Source organism: Telopea speciosissima, chromosome 5 (genome assembly GCF_018873765.1).
Source record: "Telopea speciosissima isolate NSW1024214 ecotype Mountain lineage chromosome 5, Tspe_v1, whole genome shotgun sequence".
Taxonomy (NCBI): domain Eukaryota; kingdom Viridiplantae; phylum Streptophyta; class Magnoliopsida; order Proteales; family Proteaceae; genus Telopea; species Telopea speciosissima.
The window spans coordinates 8,963,002-8,976,216 of NC_057920.1; the positions used below are offsets into that span (position 1 = coordinate 8,963,002).

General features: G+C 38.6%; 2 protein-coding genes across 2 annotated transcripts in view; one reads left to right on the top strand and one right to left on the bottom strand.

Annotated features, from left to right (window-relative positions):
* Positions 1-465: 465 nt before the first annotated feature.
* LOC122661620 (ATP-dependent Clp protease proteolytic subunit 6, chloroplastic) overlaps positions 466-13,215 on the top strand; it is a 39,584-nt gene continuing 26,834 nt past the window's right edge. The window contains exon 1 of the mRNA XM_043857076.1: positions 466-489. The gene's annotated coding sequence lies outside the window, so the exon portion shown is untranslated. The remainder of the gene's footprint in view (positions 490-13,215) is intronic.
* On the bottom strand, positions 3,185-6,899 carry LOC122661617 (acidic leucine-rich nuclear phosphoprotein 32-related protein-like). The gene is made up of 2 exons (XM_043857073.1): positions 5,757-6,899; positions 3,185-3,464 (listed from the first exon to the last, which is right to left on the bottom strand). Exons 1-2 carry the CDS (start codon positions 6,846-6,848, stop codon positions 3,201-3,203), a joined length of 1,356 nt encoding a protein of 451 aa, XP_043713008.1. The 5' UTR covers positions 6,849-6,899; the 3' UTR covers positions 3,185-3,200.

A 13,215-nucleotide genomic window follows, 5' to 3' on the forward strand; every position in this document is an offset into this window, starting at 1 on the left:
CCCTCTAAGTCTCAAAAGGATTTGTAGAGAAGTGCACCCCAGATTCCTGAACATTGGCATCCAAGAAGAACACCTCATCCCCCACCCCCCTCAACACCGTCCATTCTAAGTTGTAATTACACGACCACTCACCATGCAACCACTCTGACCCTCTTTTGCCACTTCTCTCTATTTTTCCTCTTCCTCCTATTAGAAATTCGTAAGGCTCCTCTTATGTTTATGTTCTTCTCAGAATGTCTTTTCCAACTCCCTACTTAGTCTTATAGGAGTCTATTGAGCCGTTATGGGAGAGCACAACGGTTCTTTCCGGTAATGTGGAATCACCTCTACTCTCTCTCCATTCAAGTCACTTGACCGAGTCTACTGGGTTGTGGATGAGATCATGTGGCCACATCACCAACATAAATGTGTCTACGAATACAACCAAGATATTGTGGCCAAAGAATAAGGTTGAATTGCACAGAGAGAGAGAGAGAGAGAGAGAGAGAGCGTGATTGTGAGCGGTGACATGTCTTCATATGTAGAAGGCATGAGAACAAACCTAAATATGTCTATACTAAAACCATCACATAAGAAATCTTCAGCCCATAGGGTTGTAAGCCAACATTCACACAATAGTCTAGCGTGGAGGGGGTATTTTCCCATCAAGTTCTGTTCAATCAAATGATGTGTTCTACTCTTGTCATGAGTTTCACACGTTGAATATGAATAAAATTTTCTTCTACCAAAAAGAAATTCAGTCACACCTTTAACCACATCCAAACACATAGTAATTTGAGTTTTTTCAATTTTAGGACAGATCCACATGGTGTCCGCATGTATTGACATCTCCCACATCAAACTAATAGGCACATGGAACAAAGTGTCTCACGATGCATATACAAAGGGTCGCATGGTTAAAAAGGAGAGAGACAATCAAAGATTGTGAGAAGGCATGAACTACTGGTAAAGTGTAGTCATTTTTCTTCTATTGTATTGGGAACGCTAGCACTCCCATGTGTCTATCACTCTCCTTCTCAAGACAAAGGAGTAGAGATGTCTTTTCATATGGAGAGAAAAGAGATAAGCTCATGGGATAGCTGACGTAGACCACTACCAGACAGTTTTTTCTCATTTTATGGTTGCATAACATTTCTACCAAGCTATCTCTGCACAATGGACAATTTAGTTCAGACACGCTATAAATTTTACCACCTCTAGGCCCTACCCCAGGAGAAGAACATAAGGTACGGGACTTGTTTGAACACGAAGTCCATCATCGAGAACAAGTAAACTCACACCTGCAAGGAAAGAAAATCACCGGGTGAGGAGCGTAAACAAGGATCACAAAATAATACAAAATGAGGAGTGAAGTGGACATAACATATAATAAAAAAACTAGGAACGTGTCTGGAAGGGTGCCTCTACGTCCACACACATTGGCATGCCAAATGACCTTTGCATCCCTTTGATCAATACCTATGCATGCAATCTCATTGGCCAAAGTGCTGGTGTAAGGGACACTCTTGGACAGATCCCTATAGAAAGCAAGGGAGAAAGAATGTTAACCAGTTCTGTGTTTCGGTGCATACTTGTGCCTAGGCACAGCCACGCGCAAAATGGTCAGCGCACCCCTTAAAAAGGTGGAAAGGACCAAGGGTGCATCGATCATTTCACGTGCAGCTATACTTGGTATAGGTACACACCGAGGCACAGCACTGGTTATTGCTCCTTTTCTTTAAAAGTAAATGAAGAAGTTTTTGTGGGAGAGTGTATCGCCCATGCCCAGATATAGAGGTACGGCGAAATAACCACCCCACCCCCATGAAAGGTGAAAATTTCATCCCCAAATTGGTGTGCTCTCATTGGCCCCGCTCCCGCGTGCAGAACCACACACACTCCCCCTACAAAGAACAATAAAAAAAATAAGGGAACTTAAGGGATAAGGACAGCCCATGTGCGGCAAGTAAACAGAGAGAGGGAGAGGGAGAGGGAGAGGGAGAGGGATAGGGACACCACGACCCGTGTGCGGTAATTTAACAGGCAGCAAGCTCCAATAGGGACCACGAAACAGGATATTACACAGGAGGGGCAAGAAGTCGTTTCAAAGGGAAAAAAAAATTCAAAGAATGCTAACTTACGGTACACTGGCAACATGCCCTACCTTTTCCCATTAATAAATTACAAAGGGGCGGCCAGATATCATTTCTAATGCATCCTGATCCTCAGGATAAACAGACACTTCCAACAAGTTGTTAAATGGAATCCATCATGGGTTCGATCCACACGCACACCACCGGATTGGAATACTGTCACTTTATACCGTTTTATTCCAATTATGCTGCAGATTAAAGACAAAAGGTTGATGTTAATGGTACCTACAGATGCAGCTCACCAAGCACCACCATCCATACTCATGTCATCATCACCATCGTCTAAAGGATCGCGAATCATAAAGATGAACCAGCCGATTCTTATCCCAATTCCAGGTCACCCGACACAACCGATTCACGCCAAGAAACCCTAGAATCATCGGAACTGATTCCAGCCAGTACCCACCGATTCTGTCCCCGATTCCTTGTTCTAAAACCTTAGACCATCACCAAATCATATCACTGGGTTATGATTGGGTGAGCAACCAAGATTGTTCCAGCAATTAATAATCATATGTAATCATCAAGCATCCGCAGGATTCAATCATATATCCAACCACTTCCCATCTGGTGGCCTACAATAAAACCCTGCACCCATCTGACCAACTCATCAAATAATAAAAGGCATTAGCCCCACTTTGATGGAATAGAACCGGAGGGTTTTATAAAAGAAACAAAAAACAAAAAATTTACCAGCAAAGAGAACTCTACAAATATATGCACCCTGTGTTGTTTTACAAAAGGCATTTTCAAACTACTCTAGACAAAGGGCGGGAAGAGAAGAGGTTTAAATGAAATTTTCCTTGTGTTCCCTCCACAAACTAACTCTTTTGAAAACCCCGGGATGAGGAGCATCAACCGCTTATAACTGCTATTTGAAAAACGAACTAACGGCTATATAAGGGAAGTGTTCCGGGACTAAGTTACTAACGACTTTTTGAACCAAGTACCACCCACAACATAACTATCCAGGAAGAAGATAACTGACAAGAGTCACCAACTATCTCCAATCCCTCTTCACCCTCCCCCTCATCCTTCTCTGTGAAGTGACGAGCACGTCATGAACTGCTAATGGTGCCTAGATGACTTCGCATCTTCAACACCATCGTCGTCGTCGTCGTCATCATCATCTTCATCTTCTTCTCTCTTCCTCTTAGCCTGAGACGAAGTAGTTGGATGGGGTTTCACCTTGCCATGCAGGAGGTCCACTTCATCTTCAACCTCTTCCTCGGCATCATCTTCATTACCTGGCTCCAAATCGCTACCTTCAGCATCTTCTTCTACAGCCTGCCCAATTGGTTGAACCAGGTACTCTGCTCCATAATCTTCTTCCTGCCATAGAAATGAACTTCACGTCAGTCATAAAGGAGGATAAAAATAAAATTCACCTAATATCAAGACCAAACAAGCACACAAGATGGGAACATTCTTGTCTGAGAGAAGCATTAACTAGAGAACTTATCTAAAGCCCCTGATAACACATGCAAATCATACTGCATAAAACAGGCAGGAAACAGTTTCTGCTTGAACAATCTACAAAGTTACATCATCTTCAGATCATGCTAGCCAGAACTTAGAGCCGGGCAAACCATAAATTAAATAGAGAAATCCATTGAGCAAACAAATAAGACACATTAGGAATCACAGACGGCATCAAAATATATAAATACAACAGGATAACGAAGACGTTGAAGCACCAGAGCAATATTACTCTGTTTACGAAGTAGCTCGATACAACCTCAATCTTAATCAGATTCATAACCTCAAAATATTAGCAAGACAAAAACATACACAAAAAAAAAAAAAAAAAAAGAAGATCATCCATTAAAACACAGCTCCCCAATAAGCAGAATGTTTGCATGGAACAAGATAGCAACAAACATGTACAGCTATTTGGATAACCAAAGACTTAAAAAACTCAACCATCAAATTGCCAAATCATACAATTATAGAATGAAAATGGTGAACATTAAAGTTCCCAACATATTGGGAGTAAAGATACCCTTTTCATCCATATCATCAAGATCAGAATCTCACTAATACTATGAAACATCCAAATGCTATATTCCTGTGATCATGAAAGGGCTTACATGAGAGAGGGCACCTCTCCCATGAAGCAGATTATCAAGGATCTTCATTCAGTTATTAAGAGTATAAAGGATCTCAAAATTAACTAAAATTCAAGATGTTTGAAAAAAGAATTTAATTAATTACCAGCAAATATCAACTGACTCACTACAATTAGACTCTTACAGCTCTATCCAATCATGAGATAAGCAAGACCATCAGTCTCATCAGTAGAAGCTTCTGCTTTCCAAACAAGGCGAACCACATACACTAAAGAAGCAACACCCCCCCCCCAAAACCACATGCCATGAAACAACCCTACTACCATGCCACAGCTGATAGAAATCGCCAAAGCACTAAATCATTCGTTATTATACTCCAAACCCTGGTGGGTTATTGTTAATACATAAGGACTTGTACCAAAAAATTATTTCCTAGAAGTTCAAGAACATATAAGGGAGATCAAACAAGGAAGATTGAAATAAAAAAAATGGATTTCTGAAAAAAAAAGAAAGAATTAATGGTAGGAAATAGGTGGAAAGTTCTAAATAATGGATCATACAGTGAGAGAAAATTAAAGAGAAACAAAAAAAACTCTTAACTGAATAACCCGCTAGCTGCATAGACAATAGAAAACTAGCTCTAAGAAATATTTTTACTGGTCATATAGACAACTCACTTTTTTAGTGCCATATGAAATCCTGTCATCCTGATAGAGCTGCGTAAGATTTCTATTACTACCATTTATTCTATCAGAACCATCAAGCTGGCAGTGGAAAATGTTTTGACTAGCAATATAGGCAACTATCTTGTTGGTGTTTACCACATCCTGATTTGGGTGTGAAGAAAAATCAATTTACTACTTTCATTTTATTAAGATCTGCAGGAAGCTACATTATGACCCTCCACAAAACCTGCAGTGGTAGGAGCCTTGTGCAATGGGTACGCCCATCATTTTATTGAGAATTTCTTTAGTAAGATGTAGCATAGCACAGCTAGTTATAATCTGAATGGGAACATGTTCAGAATTAAGGGCCAAAGCTTCATCACATTAAGAAGATCATGTCCAAAAAGCTTCATCCCTAAAATATTCCATGTCATGCTTACATGACGTTGGAGCCATACCCACAATAATTTCCATGACCATGCTACAGGCTAGGTTTCCCTTCCAACTAGGAGCTGGAAGTCTCCACCTTCATACAAAGTATCAATATATGCATATAAATGTCACAGGCATGCAATTGATTAATCTCTATCTAAATGCAATGGAGTTAAAACACAAAGAAACAACAGGCAAACAATTAATAGCTACGCTTTCACTGGTATAGACCTATTACGAGCACGTATCAACCATCCTCTACACAGAAAAACTTCAACTAAGCCACTTGTCAAATAACAGAGAAACTATTCAAAGAGCAAACACAGAGCCCGTGATAAAAAGACACAAGCACAGAGGGAAAAAGAAAAGTGACCCGTAGTAAGGAAAAATACAGGTAAGAGAAAATAAACAGGCTTTTCCAAGGGAAGACAGTAAGAAAAAGGGAGAAACGTTCTCACCTCATCATCACCATCATCTTCTTCATATTCACCGTCTACTTCGACGCCTGGTTCCTCCTCCTCCCCAATCTCTCCATTCTCGTCTTCCTCACCCTGCTCATGACCATCAATCTCACCTTCAGTGCTGGTCAGTCGCCCCGTACTACCAGGCTCTACATCTTCCTCTTCGTCCTCTACCTCCTCCTCTTCCTCGTCTTCACCATCATCATCCTCTTCTACCCCATCTTCGTCCTCGTCACTGTCATCGATCTCATGGACCTCCACAACATCCTCTTCCTCACCCTCTTCTTCATCAATCTCCTCACCCAAATCATCTTCTTCCTCGTCTTCTACGTCGTCCTCATCCTCGTCTCCATCTGTCGAGGCCGCGACCCGATATCCATTAGACTGATGGTGCGAACTCGATCCATTTGCGACCCTGGTGATCTCCGTCTCTTCCTCATCCGCATCGCTCTCCTCGTCTTCGTCAGCGTCGACAACGGTTCTTCCACCACCAACGCTGCCACCATTACCCATCTTTCCCGACCGATCTTCACCGTCGATCTCTCCACTCCCAGGATCATCATCTTCGTCATCTTCTTCTTCTTCCTCCTCCTCATCGGACTCAGGCCGCTCATTCTCATCAGCATCCATCTTGTCCAAGTATTTAAGAGATTTGATCAAGCCAAAGACCTTAGATCGGTAATCTTTGATCCTCGTGACTGGACACTCGTAGAGATCGAGAGAGATGAGCCTGAGCTGCGCAAGTGGAGCGAGGTCTTCAAGGAATTGGATTCGATTGTTGGAGAGGTCAAGGTCCCGCAGCGACCCCAGACCGGCCTCGACGAGGAATTCAAGGCCGCCTGCAATACGATTGTCAGAGAGGATGAGCTTCTGCAAGTTCCGAAGGCGGGGGAACTTCTCTAGAGATGACACACCAACGTTTGCAATGGAGAGGTGCTCGAGGTTCTCATATTTCTCTAACAAACTTGGAGGAGGGAGACGGCCCTGGAAGCATTTCACTGCGCCATCCAGGGTCAGGGAACGAGTAGATGAGCAATCGGTTTGGCCGACGAGAGCCGTTTCCACGGCTCTCTCCCAAAACTCATCCATTAAAGAGCAAAACCCTGGATTTCAACAATAACAGAAACCGAGATCGAACAAGAAAATGGATACAGCACAGAGATCACATAAACCCTATGGTTTCACGTATCCTGTAGCACAGAGAATCGACCTCAATATCTGCAAATCAAAATGAATGAAAGGAACCCTAACCCTACACTCGTTAATATAAGTTATCAATTACTGAAGTAGAAACCATAACCATAACAGTGAGTTTAAACCCTAGTTCGCAGGTAGATAACCTTTCTTTTTCTTCTTCTTCACCTCTCGTCTCTGCTGCTCTACTGCGAGAGGAGAAATCGAAACCTAAACGAACGACCTTTGCTTCTTTCTCTCTCCTCTCTCTTCCTTTTCTATTGACGCGAGCTTAACCGTAACCGGCGGGGACTCCAGAGCCACGGTTAGGGTTCGGGGTTCTGAGGGTTAAGCCCCTTTCCGTACAGTTCGAGCGAGCATGAGCGCGAGAGAGCATAAATATTTTATTCTACACCGTTGGATGTTTTTGACGCGGATTGATGACGTGGATGGAATTGAACAGCTGAGATTTTAGTTTGCTGTGTTTGTTTCTACAGAGTGGTAAAGGACATGGAGGACAAGAGAGTCATTTCAGATATTCCTATAAATATCAGGATGGTAATGCCTCTGACTTTCAAATAAATAACGAACATGCCACTAACTCTTTCAACTTTGACAAAAGTCTAAATTTCTCCACCACTTTCAAAGCTTGGAGGACAAGTTTAAACACCGAATCCAGGAATTGGCCGTATCGAATCATCAGAATCGGGATTGATGACTGTTGATTCCAATACTAATCTGGCGATTCCTTCTACCAAAAAAAAAGACGACTGACGGTTCCTGATTCGATTCGCCGATTCTTGGAACCCTATTGATACCAGAAAGTTGCATATTTTGCTCCATGGTTTGCAGCATACAAGACAAGAACTCGACACGAATAATTATCACCTCCAATTCGCTGTCTGTCTTAATTTTTTTCAATTCCTCACATAAGAGCGAAAATGATCACCCTACCCCACCTTGGGCAGTGTGTTCAGGCAAGGGGTAGGATGGTCATTTCCATTCCTATGTGAGGAATTGGAGGAATTGGAGGGGATAACAATTCCCTCGATACACATGAAGAATAAAGGGAGAATGTAGGTTTATAGAAACGATTCAGATTGTCCTAGCGACTGAGGCAGTCATAAAAAAATCACCACGCATATGGGGTTTAGTAATTACTTTAATCCTCATTCGCACAAGACTTTCATGTGATCTTAACCCTTTCGTAGTCAATCATTGTTTTCCCGTTAATGCAAAGACACTATCCAGAACACTTAGGGTTTTTCACAAAAACCCCAAATGAGAGAGAGAGAGAGAATACGATTTTGGATAATTCTTTTGCATAGCAATTGACAACTCTTATCAATTTACAACATAAAAATTCTTTTTGGCAAGTGTTGTGATTTGTTTTCTAGAGGATATGATTTTCTTGCAATTGGATTCTCAATCCCATAAGGTATATAGAAAAGATTCATTTTCTCAGTATCTCCCTCCAGTTTTTTTCCAATGGCCACAAACAAAGGGTCTTATAATAAAAGTGCTACATGCATGGGTTGGACTAATAGAATATGGGTAGGATTCCATTGGAATTTCACTTAGCAGAACACGTGTTCATCAAACACCATATTCTCTATAAGTATACCAACACATACACTACTAAGTAGGTGTAACCAATAATACCCAAATAAAGTAGTTAATTAAGCATCAGTCCCCCACTATACACTATCGCATGATTCACTATAGGGCATGTGGATAAAATTATAGTCAAGTCCCTAGTGAACCAGAAATGTCATTATAGATATTTTGAAATTCTGTTTGGATCGAGAAAACTTTTTTCAAAATGTTTGTGAAAATAAATAATAAAAATTATATCAGTTTTCAAACATTTTACAAAAATGCAACTGGATCCAGAATTATACCCAATCTATTACAAACATTCTCTTTCCTCGATATTCACCCACTTAGGGTAGTGGATTCTATGTTGAAAATTTTTTTCGAACATGACCCAACACTATGAATCTAGTGCACCGATATATAATCAAGGAGACATCAACTGTTGGTGTACCAAAATACATAATGCATGAGCGAATCATTAAGGACCCCCCCGACAGCACATTACTTATGAGAACTTCATTTTCATTAAACTAATAGTAATCCACATGAGAATTTCTTGAATGATCCGGTTTAATGTACACACAATATGGATACTCGCACTTGTGCCCGAAATCACCATTCCTAGGTATACACAGTGGGATGACCATATAAATGGGGTGTCTAATTCCGTCTCTAGTCGTAAACAATTTTAAGTTAAAAGACCTATGGACTGGGTTCAATAATAAATCATGTTAAATAATTAAGCAATTTAATTTAAATAATCGGGTTTGATGGTGACACACTTCCAATAGACACTAGTCATGAGATCTTTGTTTGATCGCACATTACACGAGACTTATTTAATATACTCCATAATCTAGTTGTGCCATCTCTTTGAAAACTTTATTTGAATCATAACTTCATCAAGATAGCTCCATTCGACATGATTATGGATCTTATTTAGGTTTGACTAGATTGCCATCAACATTGACACAAAATTTTCTTCCTACATGAAGTGACTGGATGAGTTTGAGGGCATTGATATTCGAATCCCAACAAGTGGTATCAAAGTTGGCTTTTTTCATCGGAAATCCACTGGCTCTCCAGTCTCAAAAGATTTGATACAAATTAATTTCATTTTTCTCGTTATTTAAAAGAAGGCTATATTTTGGTCTCCAACTTGCAACAATTTAACTTTGCAATTTTTTGAGCCCAGAAGTATTCTTCATGCTTGATGAGGTCTCACAAGGCAAAACAACTTGCTCAATCTAAGGATTTGCTTCATTTTCAAGAGTCTGAGTTTGCTAGTTTTGGTTGCATCTCGAGAGAGGTCTGAGAATCAAAATTGAATCGGGTGAACATAATTGGGTTGGATGGCAAATTCTTTCTTTTTCTTTTATACATTTTCTCAAAAGTGATGAATATGTTTATTTATTTATTTATTTTTTTTTTTTTGGGGGGGGGAAGGGGGTCACCGGTCACTGTTTCACTGTCTAGTAAAGAAAATAATTAAAGTAATAATTATGAAGAGAATACATATTTTAGAAAAAAAAAATTAAAGTGATGAATATGTTTATTTCTTATTGTAGTAAGATTCTCAAACTTTTTTAATAATAATTATGGAAAGAATACATACTTTAGAAAAAATCTCACATTTCCATTTATAGGGTTTCAACTTATTCCATCATATTTTAGACTATTCCAATCAAGCAAGAATTGAAACCAATGAAACCGACCCCAACCCCAACCCCAATTCCATAATCTTAAACCTTGATCATGAGAAAAACGAATGAAAACATGCACATTGTTCTCCTTAGAATGCCTAAATGTAATGTATATATGATGAGATTACTTTGTTGATTTTGGTATGGAGACCTTCCTCTTTTGTTGTTGTTTTTTGTTTTCTTTTAAAACTTTGTTTGAAACAATCAAATTATTCAGAGTTTCTATGAGAAGAACAAAAAAGCTACCTTGTAAAATTGTGACTAGTGCCCTCACAACTTTAATAAGGTTAGCAATACTTTGATGACAAATATAATGTTATTATGACGTCCCCTTTGTGTAGCATATTAGAAGCAACAAAACTGAGTTTTAACTACCAATATGACATTTTTAATATAAGCACTGAAAGGATGATGTTTTTATTTATTTTTTTAATGAAAACTAAAAGCAGGAGGATGATGATCATCGTTTAGAATATCTATGGTGGACAATCGGCCTAGGAATGTAGATTTCCACGTTCAAAGTAGATTTTGTCCATATTGAATATCTATTAGGGAAAATTTCAATCACTCTCCTATACTTAGCTGTATCTTTTTTCAAATTCTCCTACCCCAAATTTCTTTTTTGGTTCTCTCAGATAAAGCAAATTTCCATATCTCTTTCTCCCTTAGTGTATGAAACGATGTATTTGTTCCCAAGAGGAAACATCTTCTCTCTTTAGGAGAAAGAGGGAATGGATTATCGTCACCACCTAGATTAAGGCTTAGGACCCACATAAAACATATATGAATCCATAATGAGCTCCAATGGAGGCTCATCAAATCATAGGTCAAGGTACAAATCAGGTTGCAGACCAAGGAAGGTGTTAGGAATCTTGATCCACCCGATTAAACCGATCTTCCTATTCACTTTGTCAAAATAAAATAAAATAAAAATATGAAAGATAAATTAAGGAAATATAGGACATAAAATTATTTTTTTTGGGGGGGGGGGGATAAATACATCTAGTGTTTAATTACAAAACAAATGTTAGTATATTAAAAAATAAACTAATATATATTTAAAAAGGAAAAGGCGGTAAACATGTTATAATTACATAAAGACAGTACTATGCAAAACCCTAGCTAGATGAACGGATTAACAAAGATAATATAACCTAGCATGCATGTGCATATAAAACCACTAAATTATAAATAGAGAAATAATAAACAACAAAAGATAATAAAGTAATTTTAATTATATCTAAACTACCCTATACCCTATATTCATGAAAATGCATGAAAGTATCAAACTAAATCGTAAAAATGTGAGAAAATAAAAGAAGGAATAGTAATCAACACATCTAACAACATTAGAAATGTCGTAAAAATAATAGAAAATTCATACATGATAAAATGGGTTGAAAATGCTCCTAAGATTGAATGAAACCTAATAAGTAAAAAAATGAGAACGATGAGGACAATTATACTTGAGAAGACACAGAATGATCAAAATCATACAAAAAATGAGAATAATTTATATTGCAATGCTAAAACCTATAACAAATTGATCCAAATAATAACACTAATAAAGAAAACATGAGACGCCATAGTAAAATACATGGAATCATCTATGAAAGCATAGGGACATACTATGAAAAGCTAACCCTAACGCAGAACACCAAACAAAACCACATGCACAAGAGGGTTAATAAAAACTCACATGCTTTGTATATAGTAAAACTATGCAAATGATGCAAATAAAATGACATAATGATAAAATAAAAAGAACAATCATTATAACATGAAAGAATCACCACAAAACTAAACTAATATCCAAATAAAATTATAAAGGAATGTTTAGATCGAGCCTTTTGCTCACCTCTCTAGTTTAACATCTTCCCCCTTACATCTATCAAAAAGCTCTCTTACATCTGTTCGAACCATGATCCTCTGCTCCTCGACACCCACCCTGGTAGACCCTCTTTTAAAAAGCTTTCTCACTTTCAACTTGCTTGAACACCTCACCCGGACTTCTTTAATTTCTACAAGACTTTCTGGTCCTCCCCATCAAATGATCCGTTTCACTATCGTCTGATTTCCTTTGCTAATTTATTACGGGGTTAGAACAAAAACACTTTTGGTCATATTGAGGGAATAAAAAAATCAACTTTTTGTAAACTTTGAAGTCCTTGAGAACCAAGATAATCCTCCCAATGATTCCCTTCTTTCCATTTCAAACAAAATGAAATGGATTTTTGAGGCAGAAGAAGCCTTTTGGCTTCAGAAGTCTAGACACATGTATATCAGAAATGGGGATAGAAATACTAGATTCTATCATTCGGTGGTTAAAACAAATTTGAGAAGAAGGCGGATCGATCATATCTTTCTGGATAATGGTGAAAAGTCTCCAATCCAAATGACATTGTCCATGCTTTTGCTGACCATTTTTGTAAGGTGTTTGCCTCTTTGAACCCTCTTAATACTGGTTTTGTGGAGGGTTTATTCTCATCTGTTGTATCAACTAAGAATTAGCTTCTTGTGTGACCCACCATCAGTGGAGGAAGTTTAAAAAAAAAAAAACTGTTTTTTCCATGGGCCCCTTCAAAGCTCTTGGAATTAATGGGTTTCAAGCTTGTTTTTTCCAAAAATTCTAGGACGTGATAAAAGATGATCTGCATAAACTCGTTTTTAATTGCTTCTCCTTTCTTAATCTACCTGAGGGTATAAACCATACTCTTATTTGCCTTATACCCAAATCTAATTCAGCTTCCAAAACTTGGGGATTTTAGACCTATTAGTCTTTGCAATGTTGTCCACAAGATCATTGCCAAGATTGTGGCCAACAGATTAAAAACCTTTCTTCCCCTATTCATTTCTCCTTGCTAGGCTGCCTTTGTGACAGAAAGACAAATCTCTGACAATATTGTCATTGCTCAGGAAATCTTTCACTTTCTGGACCATAAGAAAGGTAAGGATGGGTATGTGGCCATTAAGATAGATATGTT

Excerpts from the sequence above, each read along its gene's own strand:
- LOC122661617 (XM_043857073.1), bottom strand. The coding sequence starts at position 6,848 with ATGGATGAGTTTTGGGAGAGAGCCGTGGAAACGGCTCTCGTCGGCCAA. Across the intron at positions 3,465-5,756 it reads AAGATGATGGTGATGATGAG|GAAGAAGATTATGGAGCAGA; the intron begins GTGAGAACGTTT and ends TTTCTATGGCAG.